The 22,604-nt window shown below is 36.4% G+C and overlaps 1 protein-coding gene across 1 annotated transcript; it reads right to left on the bottom strand.

Annotated features, from left to right (window-relative positions):
- Positions 1-1,493: 1,493 nt before the first annotated feature.
- On the bottom strand, positions 1,494-21,255 carry LOC120318599 (regulator of G-protein signaling 5-like; the record flags this gene model as incomplete). Its single annotated transcript, XM_039366414.1, has 4 exons — positions 1,494-5,144; positions 6,028-6,194; positions 11,024-11,085; positions 21,154-21,255. Coding segments are annotated over 4 exons (493 nt in total), but the record flags the coding sequence as incomplete, so codon positions are not given.
- Positions 21,256-22,604: the final 1,349 nt, after the last annotated feature.

Here is a 22,604-nt window from a genome sequence, read left to right as displayed (position 1 = left end):
CACGCTGTCTGCCATTTTTTTCCCTTTTCCCTAGCTGTCCTACTCCCTCTTATTGGTGGCCACACCCACTTGGGGGTCACCACAACATGGGGAACTGTATTATGGGGTCACGGCATTAGAAAGGTTGAGAACCACTGCTCTAGTCCAGTTGCTAGCAACTGGTGCCCTAGACAAACCATGCAGCTGGGTCCCCACTCTCAAACCCTAAGGGTAGATTTTGAGCCCCCCTGTTGAATGGACTCTGTACTTTAGTTCGCACCATAGCTTATTGTCTCTATAGCCTGGATGGATGGATGGGCCAACCCTGGATACACTGTATCCTCTAGAACAGGGCTTTTCAACCAGGGTACATGTACCACCTGTGGTACATTGGCACCTGGCAGGTGGTGTGACCATCCTAGAAAAGTGGTACCAGGGAGGGGAATGAGCACCGCACAAGCCTGAGCAAGAGATAGCTGGAGCTGCAGGGCTGTCAGGGCTCAGCAGAAGTGCCAGGATCAGCACCACTTTCCAGCTGATCGGCGCTTCTTCGGGACTGTCAGGGCTCAGCAGAATTGCCAGGATCAGCATGGTTTCCAACTGATCAGCACTTCTTTGGGGCTATTAGGGCTCAGTGGAAGCGCCAGGATCAGCACCAGGCTCCAGCTGGAGCTCGGCGCTGATCCCAGCTCATCTGCTGAGCCCAGAAGAAGCGCCAATCAGCTGGAAAGCGGCACTGATCCCAGCGCATCTGCTGAGCCCAGAAGAACCACCGATCAGCTGGAAAATGGCATTTATCCCGGCACGTCTGCTGAACCCAGAAGAACCGCCGATCACCTGGAAAGTGGCACTGATTCCAGCACACCTGCTGAGCCCAGAAGAAGTGCCGATCACCTGGAAAGCAGCACTGATTCTGGCGCACGTGCTCTCACACACACAAACACCTGTGCAGGTCTGGGAGAGGTGAGCTGAGCCAAGCCACGCAGAGGCAATGGCAGGGGGAAGGGAAAGCTTTTGCCCACCACTGGCTGCCAGTTGTCATCTCTTCCCAGAGCGTCTGGCAGTTTTTAAAAAAAGCAGGGGAGGGAGGGAGGGAGGAAAGAAGGAAAGAAGGAAAGAAAGAGTCAGGGAAGGAGGGAGGGAACTTGGAGATAAAAGGGGGGAGAGACATTTGTTAAGTGCGCTTTGCCCCATTTTATGACTTTTCTTGCCACAGTTGTTAAGTGAATCACTGCAGTTGTTAAATTAGTAACATGGTTGTTAAGTGAATCTGGTTTCCCCACTAACTTTGCTTGTCAGAAGGTTGCAAAAGGTGATCACATGACCCTGTAACAATGTGACCATCATAAATATGAATCGGTTGCCAAGCATCCGAATATAAATCACATGACCCTGGGGATGCTGCAACGGTCATAAGTGTGAAAAATGGTCATAAGTCACTTTTTTCAGTGCCATTGTAACTTCAAACAGTCACTAAGCGAACTGTTGTAAGTCGAGGACTACCTGTACTTTATCACTTTTTCCATTTGGGGGGGGGGTCAAGTTTTTGACACCTTGCTAGGTGACTGGTGGTACTCGAATGTTGCCATATTCTAAAAGTGGTACAATCGGTGAAAAGGTTGAAAAGCCCTGCTCTAGTATATGATTGAGAGACCCTGGATCTGGTTGTCCATGATTCCATTCCACTGATATTGTCACTGTTTTCTATTCAGATTGGAAAAGACACAGACTGTGTTTTGAAATTATTTGTTACAGCCAGTAACAAATCTTTCTCTTTCAACCAAAAGTTGAAGCTGCTTTAAAACCGTGGACTATGAATATACTTATATGGAATTAAAACAGGACAACTCCTAAAGGTAAACCTTTTGTACAGAATTCTCATAGCTATAACCAGTGCTTTTTTTTTCTAAAAAAAAAAGGTGCCAGAACTCTCACACGTCACACAACCCGCCTTGCCTACTCTACAAGGTTCCATCCAAAAAAGGTGCCGGAACTCCATTCTGGGCATTTTATGAGAAAAAAAGCCCTGGCTATAACTGATTCAGATCTCATACAGTTATAATCATATTGCTTTATATCCAGAATGAGCCCAAATCCACAACAGCCACTGAGAATAATATAATAGTGAACTAGAGAAATCTGTATAATTATCATGTTCTGATACAAATTTAATTCCAAACTCTGTACCTACTTCAAGAGTCAAAACAAACCTAAATATTTCCATTTTTAGATGCATGGTGAGAATTTAGCCCAATATATTCTATGCTGTGAAATTAGGGAAAAAATGATGCATAACTTTTTAATTTGCATGATGTTGCTGACATTTAACCCTATTTTTTAGCTATGCCTGATATATTTAGTTTGTTAGGGTGGAAGCAAAATTTATAAGTTATTTTTACTACACTTTTAACAAGCTTGTTGAACCTTTGTTTATTTCAAGTCACCAGGAATATCACAGAGCCAAGTAAGTAGGCTGCTGGGTTAAATTTATTGACAAGCTCCTTCAAACATCAGGATAGAGTAGCCTATGGCTGTAATTGGAAAATCTCCCTCCAGCATCTTAATAACTTGTGAGTCACCAGGATAGATGTGCTCTCCAAAATGGACTCTGGAAATAATTACATAATCCCCTCCCAATTTCACAAGGCTGATGGCCTAAATCTCTCATTCTGTCTTTTTTTTTCAACAGAAGAAGATAATTAAATCATTTTAGCGTAGTTCTTCTATGGTATTTCCTTTCAACTTGACTTTTCTTAAAAGGCCAGAGAGTATGCTAATATTTCTAGCTTGGTGGAACAGACTTTGTTTATTGAGCAGTTCAAGAGAATTGGAAGTGATGACCTGGCTGGTGAAATTTTCTGGCACTTAACTTTTTGGATATATTTAAGAGGCCAAATCTACATTTGCTAAGCTATTAAATGCTCATTCAATTGAGAGCACTCTAAGAAGAGAGATGCAAGACCCAGTGCTATTTAGATCTGGGCCACTATTGGCAGCTGGATTGGCTGCCTAAGTACTAAAGGCTAGCACTTAGCAGTTGGAAAACTGAATATTATGGGGCGGGAATGAGGCAACTGAGGCCTAGTGAAGTAAGAAGAGGATAGTGATGGTACAGAAGGACAGAGTAAGGAAAAAAACAAGGGAAACCAAGCACTTGGGACCTCTTCCCCCTGTTTTTTTTTTTTTTCTTTTGCTACTCAAGATGCAGGAAAAAAAACTAAACCATGTAAAGACCCCTTACTCATCTTTTGCATGAGCTCCACTAAATCATGTAAAGGGCATGGTAGCAATTACGGCTTACCTCCCCTTTTGATAAAAATAAAATATTACAATCATATTACAATCAGAAAAAAATATTAGGTTAGAGAGGAATTAAAATCAACCTCTGGTTGGGTGATGTTAGACAACTTGTCAACTTGAAAATGGCTTCTGTGTACATCCTGCCATAACACTAAATCACCATGGCTGTCAGGCAAAGTCACCACAGCTGATGGGCAAACAGCATTGAGAGATTTAGTCACTCTCTCACCTATATTGAATGGTTGACTGGTAATTTGCAAAGTAGAGGCTTTGACTATACAATTGGTCTATTATTTAAAAAATGAAATGCATTTTTCATCTCTATCTGGATGCCTTTTCTATTCATATTACTGCAGGCTAAATACCTTGAACTGACTAATACATATATTACAAGAACATTTAAATCTTGTGGTTAAAGTGTGCGGTAAAATAATACTTTGGGAAATGTGCTACAGACAGAGGTTCAGCTATGGTTCAGCTTAAATATTTCTATCATAATTTATAAGAAGATTTCAGGGAGGTTATTTAAAGCTGTGCATGGGCACTGGAATTTGTGCAGGGCCATTATAAAAATATAACATTTATAAATTTAATACGGAAAAAAATAGATACAGTAAGAGAGGTAACAAAAAGCCTGGGTTGTTAAACAAGTCACACTGTTTGAGCAGGTCTGCTGATTTATTCTCAGTCTCACCCTTCCCTAAATATTTTAGTAATAGCCATTTAGCACAGGATCTGAATTTATCTCACACCTTTAGCACTGCAGAATAGATTCTGAATCCATCACTGTTATTCCAAGAATGATTCTCTATTCTCTGTTTAATAATAGATAGAACTTTCACAACTGAAATCCCCTAAACTGTGTATATTCTACAGGAAGCTTAAAAACTGGTTTTATTGACTGATTAAATCTGTAAAAATAGAACAAATTTAGTTTGATGGGTGACAAATTGTCCAGGTTTACAGTCTTCTATGAAGAAATGTTTTGTTTAAAATGGATACTGTAATTGTTTCATTATTGTACAATTTCTATTGTCTGCTAGCTATGAGGGTATCTATCAATTTATGATTTTCATCAAGCTGCTCTTTTAGCAACAAATTAGCCCAGGATTTTGATCAGCTGCTTATTTAATTCCAGTAATATATCATTGCTCTTTGTCATATCATTAACTTTGGGGTTTTTTTCATAAACCCAAAATCATCCCCTTCTTGCTACAAATTGCAAATATAATTCAAGGATTCTCATATTAGGGTACTTGGTTTCATTTGAGGGATATGTTGTTAAATATTTCCTTATTATATGTAGCAAATGCTGGTATTTACCAGTCCATAACAACATAGCAAATACTAGCTGTCATCAGAAAAGGATGCAGTCAAATGAGATATTCACCCATTAAATTGTTGAACTAAAACTAATAATGAGAGCATTATTTCTGGTAGTAATATGAAGTACAGTTCACTGAAAGAATATCTAAAAAGCAAAAGACATTTTGTATTTTTGTTTTGTTGTATTTTTGTTTTGTATTCCCTCATCTAAGTTATGCTGGTCATGTTTAACAACACAGACTTTGAGTTTTCAAAGCCTGGAATAAATACAAAGCAAAGCAACTATCCATATAAATAAGACATGTTGATTACTGGTGATTGGGGGAGGCAATGACCCTGTATTGATGTACCAATGCTTTGCACAGCTCGCCACACTGCTATTTTACTAATTCTCCATATAAGTTGGATCGCACAAATCTGGGCAGAGAATCCTTCTCCATCAGCATGAAGATTCTCTTCTGGGCTAGGTCAAAAGTGCTTATAGATGGTTCCACCAGATTCTTCATGGTCACTGACTTGGTGAAATGGTCAATATTCACCTGACAAGAGGGAGATAGAGTAGACAGCTGTAGGAATTACATAGGACATATCTCATAAAAATCAAGTGATGTGCCAACAATATACTTTACATGGGGCATTTTCCAAAATGCCTCCCTGATGGAAAAAACCTGAAGCTAATAGCAATTCCATATGTGAAGCTAACAGCTAATAAATATCCCTTGATAAACTACAGCTGAAATAAATATATATATAATTTATAACAAAAAGTCAAATATGAAACATTTGATTCACATAAATAGATTTTTGTTAGAGATGTTAAAAACATGAAGCTAACTGTATCAAATCTAACTATAGAGTTTATGATACACCCCTGGTAGTGGTGCAAAATAATACCCTCCCTTCACTAATTACATAATGTCAGCACCAGTGCTTTGTGATCATAATCTATTGATGCTGTTTTAATTTTAATTAAAGGAAATGCCACCTTAAAAATAGCACTCTACCACTTCTTTGTGCTTCAGAGGACAGTGTATAACCTCGCTGATGAAGTTCTCGCCTTGTCTTGCCTTCCAGTTCATGGACTCTCTTTGCAGTAATATGTTGGTGTGCCTTGTGTGATGATTGGTTCACTTTTCAATGCATTTCTTTATACTGTAATTTTTAATGACTAATCTTCCCTTGCACAGCTTCCTTAGACTTGTTTCTGATGTCTGTTTTGTAACATTCACAAATATAGTCTTTGTTCCATATAGTATATAACTGGAACAAACCAATAATTTCTTCTGTGACAAGGGAAGGGATCTGTGTTTAGGTGTGCACTCCATAGAACCTAATCACAGGGGCACCTTCAAGAGATTAATTCCCTAATTCTTAATAAAAGCCAGGGTTTTATCTCCATTCAGCTAATGGCAATCAACTAACCTCTTTCGGAGCATCACTTTGGATAAACTCTTCATAGATCTTTTTGGCCTTTTCAGTCATTTTGGTAGGCAGTTTGGTCTTCTTATAATGTTCACACGCAATCCAGAATTCAATGTTCTCTTCACTGAATTCAGATTGGAGGAAAGTCCGGAAGCTGGAAAGGCCATCTGCACAGAGGAAAAATTATTTTAAAAAATGTTAATTACAATTGTGAAATAACACTTTTTTTCCAAATTATAGTTTCCTAATTAATCCTCTGTTGTGCAACAGTCCTTTGATAACTTTTTCTTTGATCAAATACTTATAAGATTGTTTGTAATACTGGAACAACATCATTCAGCCCTACTGATGTGACTTTTTCCTATCAGTCTGTCAAAACAAATTTTGGAAGATAACATAGTAGGTCAGCAAACCGTGTTAACTAATTATAAAAATAGGGAATGAAAGAATCCAGACATCAATGACTTCAACCACACTATAACTCATACTATAACTTTCTTTCATATCAATTTTCCTTAATTCTTTGCTGTGAGACAAGGAATATGATAAGGAATTAGCCTTGTCCCAACAGTTACAATCAAGAAGTGAAGGCTAGACCACACACCCACCAATATGCATTTCTAAAGAAGCTGAGGCAACCGGAAGAGAAAAGAACAACTTTTGCTTGCAGAAGCTCCTGAGCAGCCACAGTTTTTCACTACTTCTAGTATTCAAGCACTGATTGATGCAGCTGGTATTCTTGAAGCAGCAAAAGCATGCCTGTTATTAGATATCCAGTGAAACTCAGCAGCATTATCCCTTTGTTAACTCCAAATGAAAATCATAAAGATATTGCGTGCATAGTTGTATGGTGATTAAAAAGGTAGACAGAGCAAAGAAGAAAAGAAAGGCAGGGATATGAGATTGATATCTATAATGCGAGATCATTCTAAACTGGAAATTCAAAGAACTTTCAGGACAATTAACACAAAATTCAGTTCAATTCAAAATTTAACTAGCAGTAATATGGAAGAGTTGCTTGAAGACTATGAAAGTGATGCTTTGGAAGATGTTGGATAATCCTTTCTTTCCGTATATTTAATTGCAATCATTTGTTGTAATTTCTCTTGATTCCTGCCAATTATCTTATGGATTATGTTATCTTACAAAAGGGCCTAGTATCCTCTTTTCTCTGTAATCTTCAAAGCAGCAAGAAAAAATACATAACCGAATAACAGAGTTGAAAGGGACCTTGGAGGTTTTCTAGTCCAACCCTCCGCTCAAGCAAGAAATCAGTGTGGTAATCTCTTTTGCCAGTCTTGAATTTATTTATATAAAATAATAAAATGAAAGAGATAGTTGAAATAAAAATAGTTGATGCTGTCAATGCAGCACTCTGCACAAAAGTAATTTGGTAGTACTGTAAATTTAAGTAGCTAGGCTTACTGGCATTTACATACAGCATAGCTAAGTATGATATTGTGCTGTATAGTAGCTTGAGTTTTTTCAGAGAGTTTCACCACCAGCAGCACCTTTGGCCATTGCAGAGAGTTTTCCTTTAGTCCCTTGAAAAGAGTTTTTTTTTTTTCCTTTTGTCCCTAAGTGGAAAATTCTTTTTCCTTAGTCTTCCTGCCACTCAGGGAAAACTCCTGCAGAAAGTTTTATTTCCTTACTCCCTTACAGAGAATACTTTTTTCCCTTAGCCCTGCCACAAGGAATAAGGGACTAATTTTTTTTAATAGTATCTTATTATTTTTTTTATTATTACAATTAATTAATACTTAATGAACAATGTGTTTTCTGGGTTGATTTGTTTTGCTTAGTAATACCAGTTAAGTTCTTACTCTCTATCCCGTTTTTCCAGCCATTGATAAAATAAGTTCCATGTTTGAAAATATTCTGTATCTTCTTTTTCTTTGATTCTCAATGTAAGTCTATGCATTATAGCACAGTCCAGTATTTTCTTGATTATCTCTTCATCCAATGGTGTTTTTTCATTTTTCCGGTGCTGAGCAAATACAATCCTTGCTGCTATTAATACATGTAATGTTAAATATACACTTTGTTTATCATTTTTTCCGGAATTATACGTAATAAAAGAAGTTCAGGTTCAAAGTCTACATGTTTCACTAACATCTTTTCTAACCAAGTATGTATTTTTGTCCAAAAATGTTTTGCTTTAACATACGTCCACCATAGGTGATAATAAGTAGCAGGATTTTGATTACATTTCCAACATTTACTAGGCATATTTTTAAACATTTTTGCTAATCTGACAGGTGGAAGATGCCATTTATAAAACATTTTATAGGTTTTCTTTGTACAAAGTTGCCATTGTCAATTTATAGTTTCTTTCCCAAAGATTTTGCCATTTTTCTAATTCTATATTGTATCCAAAGTTTTTTGCCCATATTATCATTGTTTCTTTCACTTGTTTGTCTTCCATTTTCAAATTCAATAAAAAGTTATACAATTTTTTAATCATTTTTTCATCAGAAGACAACAGCTGGTCAAACATTGCCTGCTCTTTGTGAAAACCATATATTTTAACTTCTTTATCATACCTCGATTGCATTTGCAGTCAAGGCCACCATGATAAGTCAATACCCTGATCTTCTAACTCTTGTTTAGATTTTAATTTCCCATTTGTATTCAGAATATCCTTATATGTTAGAATTTTCTCAAGTTTAACTTAGTTTGGGTGAACAAATGCTTCCATCATTGATGGCCATCCTGGGATTTTTGTATAGATTTTTGGTTTTATCTTTTCCCCTACAAATAATAATATGCTTCTTATGTAGTGATTTTGGAAATATCTGTGGATTTTATTCTTTCCATACCATAAAAATGCGTGCCATCCAAGTTGCAAGTCATGTCCTTCTAACTATAACAATCTTTTATTTCTGAAGGTTATTCATTCTTTTAACTATGTTAAAGCACATGCTTGGTAGTATAAGACCCAATCTGGTAGTCCAAATTCTCCATTTTCTTTAGGGACTAATGGACTAAGTTTTAATTACAAGTAATCCTTTATCTGGAACATACTTTTCCTTAGTACAGAGCTGACTTACTTTTCCTAAGTGAGCTCTATACTAAGCAGCTTACATATGCAGGTAGTCCTCACTGAAAAAAGTAATTTGTGACCATTTTTTGCACTTACAGCTGCTGCAGCATCCCCATGGTCAGGTGATCAAAATTTGAGAACTTGGCAACTGGCATGTATTTATGACAATGTCCTGGAGTCATGTGATCACCATTTTTTAAAACATTTTATTGAATTATAGAGTAAAATACAAAATGCAAAGCAAATAGTAGGACACAATGGGGAGGAAAAAGGGAAAAGAAAGTGAGGGAGAGAGAGGAAAAAGAAAAAAAGTCATTGACTTCCGACTTCCTCTTTTGCAGCAGAATGAAGCATTAACGTCGAGCCACACCTTTTTACTTTTTCACAATAGCATAAACTGGCCATTTCTGTAACAACAAATCAATCTAATCCGTGAAACACAAAATCAAAGTTTCATTTTTTTCCACTTCAAGCACAAAATCCAGAAGCAGTCTCCATGTAGAAACAAAAGTACTTGTATTCTTTTCTTTAGTCAAAACAATCAATTTAGCCATTTCTGCCAGCACCATCAACTTCTGTAGCCATTTGTCCATAGTAGGAATTGAAATGTATTTCCATTTTTGTGCATACATCTTGCTGCCGTCAACATATACAAGATCAAAGTTCCAAATTTTTTCCCCAAGTCTTTTTCCATTAGACCCAAAAGAAAAAATTCTGGTTTCATATTTATTTTTATTTTAAAGATTTTCTGTACCAAAATGTGAATCCTTCTCCAATATTTCTTTGCTTTATCACATGTCCACCATAAATGGTAAAAGGTCCTTCTTTCCCTTTAGCATTCATTTGAAATACCTTTATACATTCTAGACAGCTTGTCTGGTGTTAAATACCAGCGATACATTATCTTGTAGAAATTTTCTTTTAAATTGTAGTTCAATGTAAATTTTAAACTTTTCATTCACATATTCTCCCATTGTTCCAGCATCACATTATAACCAAAGTTCCTTGCCCATTGTATCATACAATGTTTTACATGTTCACTTCCCAAATTTAATTTCAATAGCATTTCATAAGCCTTAGCATACTCTTAGTATGGCACGTTTAGTGAAGTGATTATTAAAATCATCATAAACTTTAACTTTATCATACCATAAATAACTGTGCCATCTAAGCCTTAGTTCATGACCTTCCAAATTAAGTAGCCTCTTATTCAGGAAGTTTACCCATTCTTTTGAGCAAGCCAGGCAACATGCCTCAAAATACAATTTCAAATCTGGTAAACCCAAGCCCCCTCTTTCCTCAGCATCTTGCAATAACTTATATCTAATATCTCTTTGCCATTGTTTGAATGGGACATCAGTTGCAAGTATTGGAAATGTCTGGAACAGAAAAAGCATCTTCGGTAGAACATTCATCTTGATTACAGAGATCCTCCCCAATAATGATAAATGTAGTTTAGCCCATCTTTGTAAAGTGATTACCATTTGTAATCTTCCCAGCTGGCTTCCAACAAACAAAGTTGGGGGGGAGCCAGACTTGCTTAACGACTGCATTGATCTATGGTAAAAAATGGTCATAAAATGGGGTGCAACTCACTTAACAACTGTTTAGGAAATTTTGGGCTTAATTGGGATCATAAGTCAAGTACCACTTGTATTTTATTCACTAAGATAAAGTATAGAGAAAGGGTTAGGGTTAGAGTATTATAAACATCCCAAGTGTACACTGATCCTTCTGCTTCTGATCTGAGATACAGGCTGATATAATTTTATACTGCATATAAGACTCATGCAAATATACTAAATGACAACGATGACAATAAGTTTTTATTTCAGTTGCAATCTTAGCACTCCTCCATAGATGACATAACAATGCTTGATCATAGTTTCTCAATATCTTATTATTCTTAGGATAAATGTTCTCAATAGGTTGAGATCTTTAGAAAAGACTTACAAGGGTTTTGAAGGAGCTTTTCCAAGGAATTGTGCCACTGCCAAGCTTCTTCTGGGGAAGGTCTGGAAATATCAAAATGAATATATATAAAATATATAAACGCATATTCTTTAGATCAATAAGCCAGAAAAGGAGTCTTTTATTGAACTATTGCTCTGCCTTATTCATGATTTTACAACCTCTTTATAATCTCTTTCACTAGTTCTGTAACTTTTCTTAGCCTTGAAGCTAACTGTGGCATAAATACGGCCCAGCAACCTCCTTCCTATGCTATGCCTTTATAATGTCTTTATCTGATGCAGCCTTAAGTTGTCCTTAGGTGTTCTGATTTTAAACTAGTATTCTTCCTTTGAAGATTATATGATTTTGGTATAGAAATTATCTGGCACACTACACTCACCGTTCTTTTCCTGATGTTGATACATAGGTGATTTGTTCTGATAAGCTCCTATAGGTCATATTAAGCTAGTGCAGATATACTCCTTTCCCCCCAGTACCTATGCAGTGAACTTCAAAACTATTTATCTTTGAGTGGTATGAAAATCCATTTTTTTCAAGCCAGTTTCACCTTCTGTAGACACCAAGTCTCTGAGTCAATGGCAGCAGACAAAAGGTCATGGGATGAAGTCAGAGTGAGTGAATAAGACATTTGCTATTTCATACTGCAATCCCCCTTTTATTATATGGAAGAGCATTAAACCATGACCAAAACGAGCCCAATTACCAGCTAGTGTTAGTGAATAATCAGAATGAGTTTTGACAGATTCTAAACCTACTGTCTGTCTGCCATCTGTCAAGGGTTACCTTACTCTATAGCCCTGTTCCCAGCCCTGTTAAGATACCTGTTTTCCCACTGGCTGGTTGAGTTTGATGGAGAACCCTGAGCCAGGGAATTCTCCGATCTCTAATATTAAAGTGCACTTATACTGTAAATAAGGACTACTCTATTTGGTGAGATGATGACAATGGAAGGATGATGGTAACAAATTTTATGGTAGCTCAAGGACAACAGCTTAACTTGATGAGGAAAAGCCTCATTTGAAAGAACTAAAAATATGTGCAGTTTACATGGAACTGATGCCAATGATTTGTTAAATCCATCTAATAATGGCTGTAAGTCTCATATATCTTTCAAACTGTAAAAAGCAGTTAGATGGTAGACCTTGTATTAGGTCTAGGCAAAACTAGGAACATATAGATTGCCTCAGGCAGGCAGTTCATGGTCATGTGGCCATTTCAGCAAAATGTACTTTCCTCTGCTTTTCAGTATGATCAGATAAACATGTCTATGAATTTGTTAATTGAAAATGAATAGAAAAACAGCAGGAAAATTGGTATGGCCAAGAAAATTGGTAAGGCTAAAATTAGTCTACAAAAGCTGACCATCGACTTGAGGTAGTGGAACTTGAGGAAAAGATACATGGAGATCAAAGAGAATAATAGCGCTGGAAGGACCTTGAAAGTATTCTAGTACAGCCTCCTGCTCAAACAGGAGATCCTTCAGGGGCATTTTATGGAGCAAGAGAGAAAGCAGTTTATATGGGGCTGGAGTGATAGCACTATTTTTGGTTATTCTCTGATACTGAAAGATTACATATACATTTAAAGTATGGTTCTTCATATTCTTCCTTTAACATTTCAGCTTTTGTCATTCCTCTCATCCTTTTTATTTCCAACTCTACATTGTCCTCTACGAAGCAGAATGGGTCTGAATGGAGAATAATTGTACTCCATGCAGAGAGTATTCCCTCTGAGTATTCCCCTGAGTATTCATTCTTTCATTTTATTTTTCAAAATCTGAAGTTTGAATTTTTCCCCTGCTTTAGCTGTGGCTTTGGGATCTGGTTTTCTCTCTCCCACAGATTTATCATCAGTTCCCACGCTGGTCAAGAAAATGATTGCTTTTGTCTCAAGTGAGTATGCTACAGACTCCCATAGCAAAGTGGATGCTAATTATCTAATTTTACTCAGGCTGTAAGGATTTGAAATTAAAGTATTAACATAAGACAAAATAGCAACTACTATAGAAGTCCATACAGATACCAACAAGCCTAAGAGAGAAAAGAGCTCACTAGTGAGATATTTTAAGATGGATTACTTTGCCTCAAAAGACATAAAACTGTGTGTAAATACTTGTTGGAAATGTAAACAACAGCCAGGTACTTATTATTACACCTGATGGGTATGCCCTAATGCTAAGAAGTATTGGCTTAAGATTCATAGATGGTTGGAAAAGATGATGAAAATACAGATAGAATTTAAACCGGAATTGTTTTTGCTAGGAATATTAAGACCTAATTATGGTAAAGAGAATGACTATTTGATATTACATGTTTTAACAGCCGCAAGGATAGTATTTGCCCAATTTTGGAAAAATGAAAATCTACCATCTGACCAGGCTATAATTACTAAAATTTTAAATTGTGCAGAAATGGATAGATTAACATTGGAGATGAAAGAGAAAGATGATTCAGTTTATTTTAAAACTTGGGAAAATTTTATCAATGGTTAGAGACACGTTAAAATCTGAAAAGAATTTAATATTTCAGAATAGATGATGGATTTTTGAGTTATAGTTTATAGGTTGATAACTTCCTTATTCTTAGTGATTTAGTGATTCTTAACCGTTAACGTTGATAATTATGACTAGTTGAGATTTATTACTCATGTTTATTTACATAGATGAATTTATCTATGTAGTATGGTTATAGTTAATCTTATTTTAAAATGGCTGAGTATGATATTTATTCATTACTATGATCCGGACGGTAGCTTGCTTGTTAAAGTACGTGATTATTGTACCTATCCCCATTCCATCCTAAATCCCCCACCCCCTTCCCCTTCCATACCTGTATTGTTCCTATTTTTTCCCTATTTATATAAACATAATAAAAGATTTGTTTAAAAAAAACAAATCAGGAATCAGGAAACAGAAGTCTGAATCTACCATTTCTTGCACTCTAAATGCCATCACAGTGCTTTTATTAAGCACTTTTAATAAATGAAAGGATGCATATAAAAAGTAGAATGGGAATGTTTATTTATTTATTTATGAGACTTATATACCGCTTTAAGTGCAAGCACTCTCTAAGCGGTGTATACCAGTAAGCAATGTATGTATATATTTACATTGCCCCCAACAATCTGGGTCCTCAGTTTACCTACCTCGGAAGGATGGAAGGCTGAGTCAACCTTGAGCCGGTGAGATTTGAACCACTGACCTGTTGAACACAGTCAGCTAAAGTGGCCTGCAGTACTGCACTCTAACTGCTGCGCCACCTCGGCTCATTTTATTCATTAATGAATAAGATTATAGGTCAACTGTCATAGAACTGCAGTCTCGCTGGACTGACTGCATACACACATTTTTCTGCATGATAATGAGTAGAAAGCTGCTATTTAAAATAATCTGTTCTGTTAAAAAGAGGATAAAACATAAAATGGAAAAAGTGGCAACTATAACATTAGAGGTTAGTCAATGGTTTGGAAAGTTGTTTTTGTATCAATTAATGAGTGGGCTCATTCTCATATCTCCTACCTACAGCACAAAGATATCCCACAAACCATTTTTAGTGGGCATAATGTCATGACATCTCCTTCAGTCAGTGGCTTGGCCTGCTCTAATGTCATGGAGCCGACTAAATTCATATTTAGCTGTTCTAGTTTTAAAGTGTGTTTTGCCCCTTCTCCTGACACAGGTCTTGCCATATGAGCCATCTGCAACGCCTCAGTGATTATGCTGGTGATGATGAAGTCATAAACTACCATCTGCCCAGCTCCTGTCTGCCCCACTAGACTGCAGCTGCCATGCTTTCCCCCTCACATTGCTAAGCATTGCCCTCTATGGCTTAGTTTGCCAGAGAGATCTCACACCTGGCTCCCATAATTGTATCTGCTCATGTAATTATACCTAACTGGCACTTGGTAAGAGTGGTGAGGCATTACATATGCTTCTTTTTCTATACCTGGTTTAGCAAGCCTTTGAAAGAACTATAGACCTATTTGCATTTATTTGTTTACTTATTTTATTGTTTATCTCAAATAAATGTGTTACACATTTTTGTTGCTTCTTCTCACGAGGACTTTCATGTGATGTTACTTTCTACTGTCTTTATTTCTTACTTTACAAGAGCAACACCATTCTTGCCTATTCTAATCCATGCTCTGCATGTAGGTGCTGCTAATGTTGTCACTCCCTTGCAGCATTTATAATTTTTTCTTTCCTGCTTCACCCTGTGCCTGACTGACAAATAGAATATGTGGCATAGGAGTGTAGAATAAATGGGGGAAGAACCCCCAAGAAATGCCTATAGATTTCAGCCTATAGCACTTCAGTGCAGATGAGAACTATCAGTCAGACCATGGTTTTTGACCCAGATTTAGTGTTTTTCCAAAACAGTGCTAGACCTGTGATAGAAAGAACCCAAGGGGCAGGTCAATAATTCAGGGAACTTCTATTCCAGCAACGTCTAGTTGTACAACTTTAAAAGCGGCTAAGGCCTTCATCCCTGGTACAGTACTTGCCTATATAGTCAATCTCCCCACCTCATGTTCAAGAGTGATTAATGAATGTTTTTCTTAGCAGCAACCAGTATCCTTTTTTTAATAAACTTAACTATTTGTTTAACATCTTCCCTGTTTAATCAAGCAGTTTGTGCTGGGATGAACCACCCTAAAGAAATTATTTCCATTTTACTGGATTACGCTGAAGAGTTTTATCTTGTCAGTAAACAAAACCATTTTTCCTGGTCTTAATCCAGGACTCATAGGCCTCCCTCGGTTCTGTATAAGTGCAGGAAGTGGTTTGGGGCATGACATTCAAGTTCATGAGAATCAGCTTTCATCAAATAAGTTTCTGTCCACGTGGATAAGATCTGCTTAATTGTTTGGGGCAAAGGGCTCTTCAGGCCAAAGAAGGGGCAGAAAATAATCAGGGGAAGAAACCTCAAACATTTGCATCTTTGCACTCTGAGAAAAATCAGACCAGACCGAATTATGAAACATGGTTCTATTTTTAAAAAATAATTAGGCAAAAAAGGCTAATTTGCTCAGGAAATGTTATTTCTCAGATTGATGTACTGCCAGAATCCAGCTGGGGTTGGGATAGAATACCTACAATCTTGTTCTCATCGCTAGAGCAGCCCTGGTTTTTCTTTTCCTCCCCAATGGGAAACTAAACACTTTCCTTCCCGAAGACCCGTGGAGAACCCACCTCACCACATCTGTTTCCATTGCCATGACAAGATCTGCTTAATTATGATGTTCAAAACAGCCCATAAACCCACAGCCTAATTTGTTCCAAATGGCTCTGAAAAAAGTGTATGATCTATCTAATTTGTCTGTAGCAGTAGTTAAAATTAAGCTATTATCAACAGTGCCAGTCACCATGCAATCTTTAGATCAGCCTGTCTGCTGAGCCTTTTTTTTTACAGCCTAATTGGAAACAGATTCAGGGACAATCAGCCAGAAGAGGTTCCCCTTGTGCATTAAGGCCACTTTTTTCCCTAATAGCATCCATGCTACTGGTGTTCATTTTGTTCCAGTTCCTGGAACTGCTTTGTCTTTCGTACAGATGAGAGACTGCGTTCTCACAGAAAAAAATGACAGTGATTAATGTTGGCAATTTGCCTTTGGCAGCGGCAGCAGCAACGGCAAGTTTCCTGAAGTCCAGAGATAAACACAAATGGAGCCACTTTTTCTAATGGTCTCGTATCAATGTATCACAACCATTTAACATTGTTTTCATTCATATAGTTCTTCTTAAATTTGCCTGCTTCCAATCTAGTCGAACAATAATGATATAAAACCTTCTCTAAAGGGACTAATTGTGTCAGTTTGTTGTAGCAAAGAAAATAAATAAAAAAGCAAGAATAAAAAGCAAGCAAACAATATGAGGGTCTTAACAGCACCTTAAATATTAACACATTTTAATTATTCAAGCTCTTGTAGATGATAATTTGCTTCTCCAGAAGCACAGATGTTTTCTTGTGTTCATAGTTGTTCTTCATCAGTGAAGAAAATCAGTAGGGATGAAAGATTTTAAAGCTTTCAATGACACCCCAGGAAAAAAAATTCTTAGTATTCTCTATAATTAACATACAAAGCAATTTTACCTTTCTGTAGGAAGATATGCCTGTCCCCTTTCTTCCCTCTTTCTTTTCCGCATTCCCTCCAAAGTAACTGTGACCACATTCCACACTACTAGTGAAATGAGTGGATTTGGATCTTTTAAAAAAATAAGGTTTTCTTATTTCAAGTTTCTTCATTAGTAAAACCAGTCTTCTTTTTAAAAATTTTTTATAATATTTTATTAGTTTTCTAATTTTACAATTAAGTATTTAAAAAGCAATGTGGTAACTGCGTTGATCAATAAAACTTTAGTATAAATCTCAAGTTACAATATCATATATTTCCTCTCTTTTTCCCTTAATATCTACTATCTCATATTAGGCTAATATAGTTCTTATTATTATCAACTACGGTAAGTAAAAACATATTTGTTACATTTATCAATAATTTTTAGCTTATATATATATCTTAATTGTGTTTGCATTCAATCCTTATATACTATCAATGTTCTGTTATTGCTTTCTTCCCAAGCTTTAATTCCCCGTCAATATTCAAATTAACATTTGGTATTTATCATTTCCAAGCTTTAGGTAACCAAAGTTTCCCTTATCTCAACTTCTTCCTTTTTCCCTTTTCATAACAAAATCTAATATTCTAAATACACAACTTATCTATTTGAATATGGTCTTACTCTGTTTTCTAAAAGTTATCTTCCACCATATTAATCTATCTAATTAATAATACAGTATACCCTCTAATAGATCAAAACCATTATATGTATTGTCTGGGTATTGGGCAAACAGAATTCTTATTTTCAACTGATTTCCAAATATTTTATATTAGGTGACCAAAATTTCCCTTATCTCAACTTCTCCCTTTTCCCCTTTTCATACCAAAGTCTATTAGTCTTGTTACACATCTTACCTATTCAATTATAATGTTACTTTATTTTCTAAAAATTATCTATTTTCCACTATATTCAACCCTCTAGTTAGTAATATGAGATCCCCTCTAATAAATCAAAACCCTTATTTTCTTCAGCCTTACTCTGGCTTTCTTCCTTTGCCAACTAACCTTCCACTGTCAATGCTTTTGAATCATCAAATAGTTTTCCCTCTATTATGATATATATTATTTGGAATAAGAAAGACTACTTGGTTGCAGTTTTTTGGGAAGAACTAGCCCATTTGTATTCATAAGATTGCCTTCCTATTCCAATTTCCCACAATTGTCCTGATAAGTTTATTTTCCTTTCTATCTGTTTTTCCTTTTCCTCAAATTTATTCTGATTTTTGTAAAAAGTCTTTTCTATTTTTAGTGTTGTCACTCCCTTTTCTAATTTTTCTGTTGGCTGGATCTGTTGGTCAATTGGGTCCTCTATCTTAGTATTTAGTTGTTCCACTTCTCCTGTTATTTTCTGCATTGTTAGTTCTTTGGTTGTAGTCAAGATCTGGGTTTGTATATTTAAGCTGGCATCTTGTTCCTTTATGTTGCATCTTATTTTGTCACAAGCTAAAAAAATGGTTTTGTGTATTGATTTCAACATGGAAAGGATTTTTTCCTGATCTTCATTCATATTCTCTTGATAGTATGTTAAGTTGAAGACTTTAGAATCAAACGTTAAGAATAGTTTTTTGTTTTTTATAGCTAGGTATGGGACATCAATTTCACATGTTATAGGTGGTCTTTATAGTAGAAATTGTTTGTCAAGTAAGAGTTTATAGTTTATAGTCCAAGGTATTCATCTTGTGTGATAACATATGCTTCTCATGTAAAGAAATAGGAAAGCAATTCCCCACATATAGTTCTGAAAGTCAGTAAAAGTTTATATTCATAGTTCAAACAGGCCAGATATGCCGCCCAGAAGTTCCTTCTTTGCAGCTGAGTTTTTCACAGGTGGTAGCTGTCAAGGTCAGAGTAGTTTTTTTCTGGGGTCAGGGCTTCAAGCCAAGTCTCTTTTAAGCAATAACAAGTTGTAATACTATACTTTGCCACAAGATGTCACTGATGCCGTATAATTTTTTTTAAGTCCAAAGTTTTTATGATAGTTTTTCAAGTCTTATTTTTTTTTAGATAAAAACAAACATCTCCAGTAAGAATAGGAATACTTTTAGTCCCCAAGTTTCAAAAGCCTATACATCCAATTAGATTAAAATTGTTCTTATAGTTGCTCTGTTTCCCTTGGGTAGTTAGTTGCCGCTGTTCTTAGATAGTGGGGTACAAATTCCCTTCCCTCTCCTCACAGGGGAAAAATACTTTGGGCAGCTTTTACAGGAAAAAATATTTGAAGTCTTAAAGAGAAGATCAGATCTCACCCAGTTTCATCCATGTTGCTTTAAAAGTGCTTGATGGTGATTTTGACTTCGGCTGTCAGCAGTTTAGTGATGAGCCATATTGCTATGGCTGATCTTTCCCCCGCTGGTTTGGAGGGCTTCCCCTCCTTGTTCATCGCCCCTATAGAGTGACTTTCAACCTTTCCAGGGTCCCCCAGCCCAGTGGGATGAATTCAGATGTGAAAGACAGAGCTTGTCTTCCAGCATCCACAGCACCGCGATGGCAAACCGGATGTCCAGTAAAACCTGTCTTCCTGATACTATCAGTTTCAAACATATCAGAATTATAAGCACAGAAATATTTTTCAAGCTGATCTGATTTCGCCTTTTCCAAAATGAAAAATGTATCTTGTCCCATGTATCATGGAAATAAATTTGTTATCAAATGCTTGTTTTAAATCTCTGTTGAGTTCTGTATCATTTACCGACCAGTGGAAGCACAACGTGTGATTTCCTTTTCTTATAACATCAGTGGAAGAATAAGTGGAATATAAGAATCAGTGGAATATAACAATTCCAGGTAGTTCTCTTACTAAATGAGTCAGTTGTTAAGTGAATTTTGCCCCATTTTACAAACTTTCTTGCCACAGTTGTTAAGTGAATCACCACAGTTGTGACATTAGTAACACAGTTATTAAGCAAATCCAGCTTCCCATTGACTTTGCTTGTCACAAGGTCGCAAAAGATGATCACGACCCCAGGATACTGCAATCATCATAAATATGAGTCAGTTGTCAAGTATCCAAATTTTGATAATATGACCATGGGGATATTGCAATGGTTGTGTGAAAAACTGTCATATGTCATTTTTTAGTGCCATTGTAACTTTGAATGGTCACTAAATGAACTGTTGTAAGTCAAGGACCTATGCTCTGCATTTGAATAGTAGTCTTATAGAATTGGACACTTCCCGTCTAGCTCCATGTCAGGAAAAGTTCCACATGTTAAATCTATGTCAGTCTGCTGCTCTGAGTGAAGCCAAAAAAAGTGAGGCAGTTCTGGATGTTCATGCACACATGTCCTATGAGCATAATCTGACAAAATTGTCAAGAAGAATAAATATCGACAGTAAGGAGCACACTCTTACTTCCTTAACTCCAGATTTCATACCGGAAGCCTAAAGAATCCAAGCCACCTTTGCCATACAAAATATCATTATGTGATGGTAGTAAAATGCTTAGAGAAACTTGTTTCTTCCACCAAGCTATACCTCTGAACATACTGTAGTGAGAGGCGATTGGCTGGTCTTCATAATTCAAAACCAACAATTATGTACTCTTATTGTCTTTCCATAACTCACCTAAACTTTCTTAATTATTGCTTTAAAATCAGCAGTACATCTGAATACTATGAAAAAGATAAATTACATATGTAGAGAATCGATTTTCTGTGATATTTTATGTAATGTAGACATATATTTGTAAAAGATCACATGGTGCAAATGTTCAGTTTTAATGGGTCTTCAGTCTATGATTTGAAATTGCATTGCAAGGAAGATATCTGGTGATTCTGACATTATTTTTGCATAATGCAAATGATTTTGCCAGTGTTTAAAGTAACATTATGAAAAGTGTACTTTAGTAAAATGCAAAAGCAATGCTGAAAGGAAATAAGATCACAGAACTGACTGCAGATTAAAGCATACCTTAATCAGGGATGGGGAACCTTCCCTCCATCCCCTAAACTGTTAAGTATGGACATGTGGTAAATAGAGTAATATATACCTACTTTTGAACCTTTGCTGGCTTCTCTGGGTAAGGGATAATCAGATCAATAGCAGAGTCTGGCTTCTGGAGGAGCGTGCCTAACTTTGTCTTGATTTCTTTGGCTCTGGAGAGAAAAATTATGAAATAATACATGAACATACAGTAGTTTCCACTAAATGCAAAATTGAAAAAGATGCTCCATTTGAGTGGCAGGGCATTTTCCTGAAAGCTATGAGATCCAAATATGTTACATTCTTTCTACATACTGAAAGTAGCTCAATATGTTCAATTAAGATAACCTGATCAAATCTCATAACCTGGTATCTCTAGACCGGTTTGACCACAGCTCCTGTCATTCCCAGTCAGTAGATTGACTGATCCTATTTCATTTAATTTCAGCTGTAGTCATTAATTTTTAAAATAATATTTTTCCTACTTATCTTTCACTCATTTAGAATAAATGGCGGAAGAGTTATGATAAATTGTGAAATAATTCTCCACTACAGAGAGTCTTATAGTTTTAAAGGGGGATGGAAGTCAAGTATTTTTTATTATAGCTATATGATGGTTTTAATATTTATTTATTAAATAAATTTGTATGGCTGCCGAACTCTATATGGTTACTCTGGGAGGCTTATAACATCCACAGAATAAAAACCCACAATATAAATTCATATCCCCCTCCTCTCCACAGCAGCATCAACCAACACAATCAAACCAGTTACTTGATCTGTTCCGTATCAGGCCGGTATCCCCTCAGACCGATGACAAATCACGTATCTACCAAAGTCCAGGACTGCCTGAGCAGGGCTGGTACAGCAAGAGACAGAATTGAGGAAGGCTTAGCCATCCCATCCTTGCTTTCCATTTTCAGCTGCCCTATGAAGCTTGGGAGAATGGACAGGACATGAAATATAAAGAAACAGAATTCTTCCAGAAGTTCTTTGTGGTGGGCGATCTGCTAAGATTTTGCTTTTCTACTAGGAACAGGAAAAGAGGATTAATTTCAACTATCTCTCTTCCATGTTTTTAAAATATGATTAACCAAAAGAGATTACTTAGGCCATTACTTAGGCTTAGTGCTTTTTTTGTAAAAAAAAAAAAAAGGTGCCGGAACTCACACACGTCATACAACCTGCCTTGCCTACCCTACAAGGTTCCATCCAAAAAAGGTGCCGGAACTCCGTTCTGGGCATTCTATGAGAAAAAAAGCCCTGCTTAGGCTAGCCCTCTCTATCACTCCCTCTGATTTGATTTTGCTGTTTGCATGCCTTTTTGTACTTAAAAGTAACTCAAAACACTGAACATACAAAATACTTCTTCTTTTTATTTTCCTCACAACAATCAGCTCCACCTAGTCATCCCACATATCATCTGTACTAATTAGTGTTAATGAAGTCTATTTATTATCAGGACAAAGCCTGATTGGTGACACATGAAATTAAATATATTTATCTGCTTGTGTTCATGGAA

The sequence above is a fragment of the Crotalus tigris genome, unplaced genomic scaffold (genome assembly GCF_016545835.1).
Source record: "Crotalus tigris isolate CLP2741 ecotype Arizona unplaced genomic scaffold, ASM1654583v1 scf7180000020295.44487, whole genome shotgun sequence".
NCBI lineage: Eukaryota > Metazoa > Chordata > Lepidosauria > Squamata > Viperidae > Crotalus > Crotalus tigris.
This window is presented reverse-complemented; position numbering and strand designations above follow the sequence as displayed.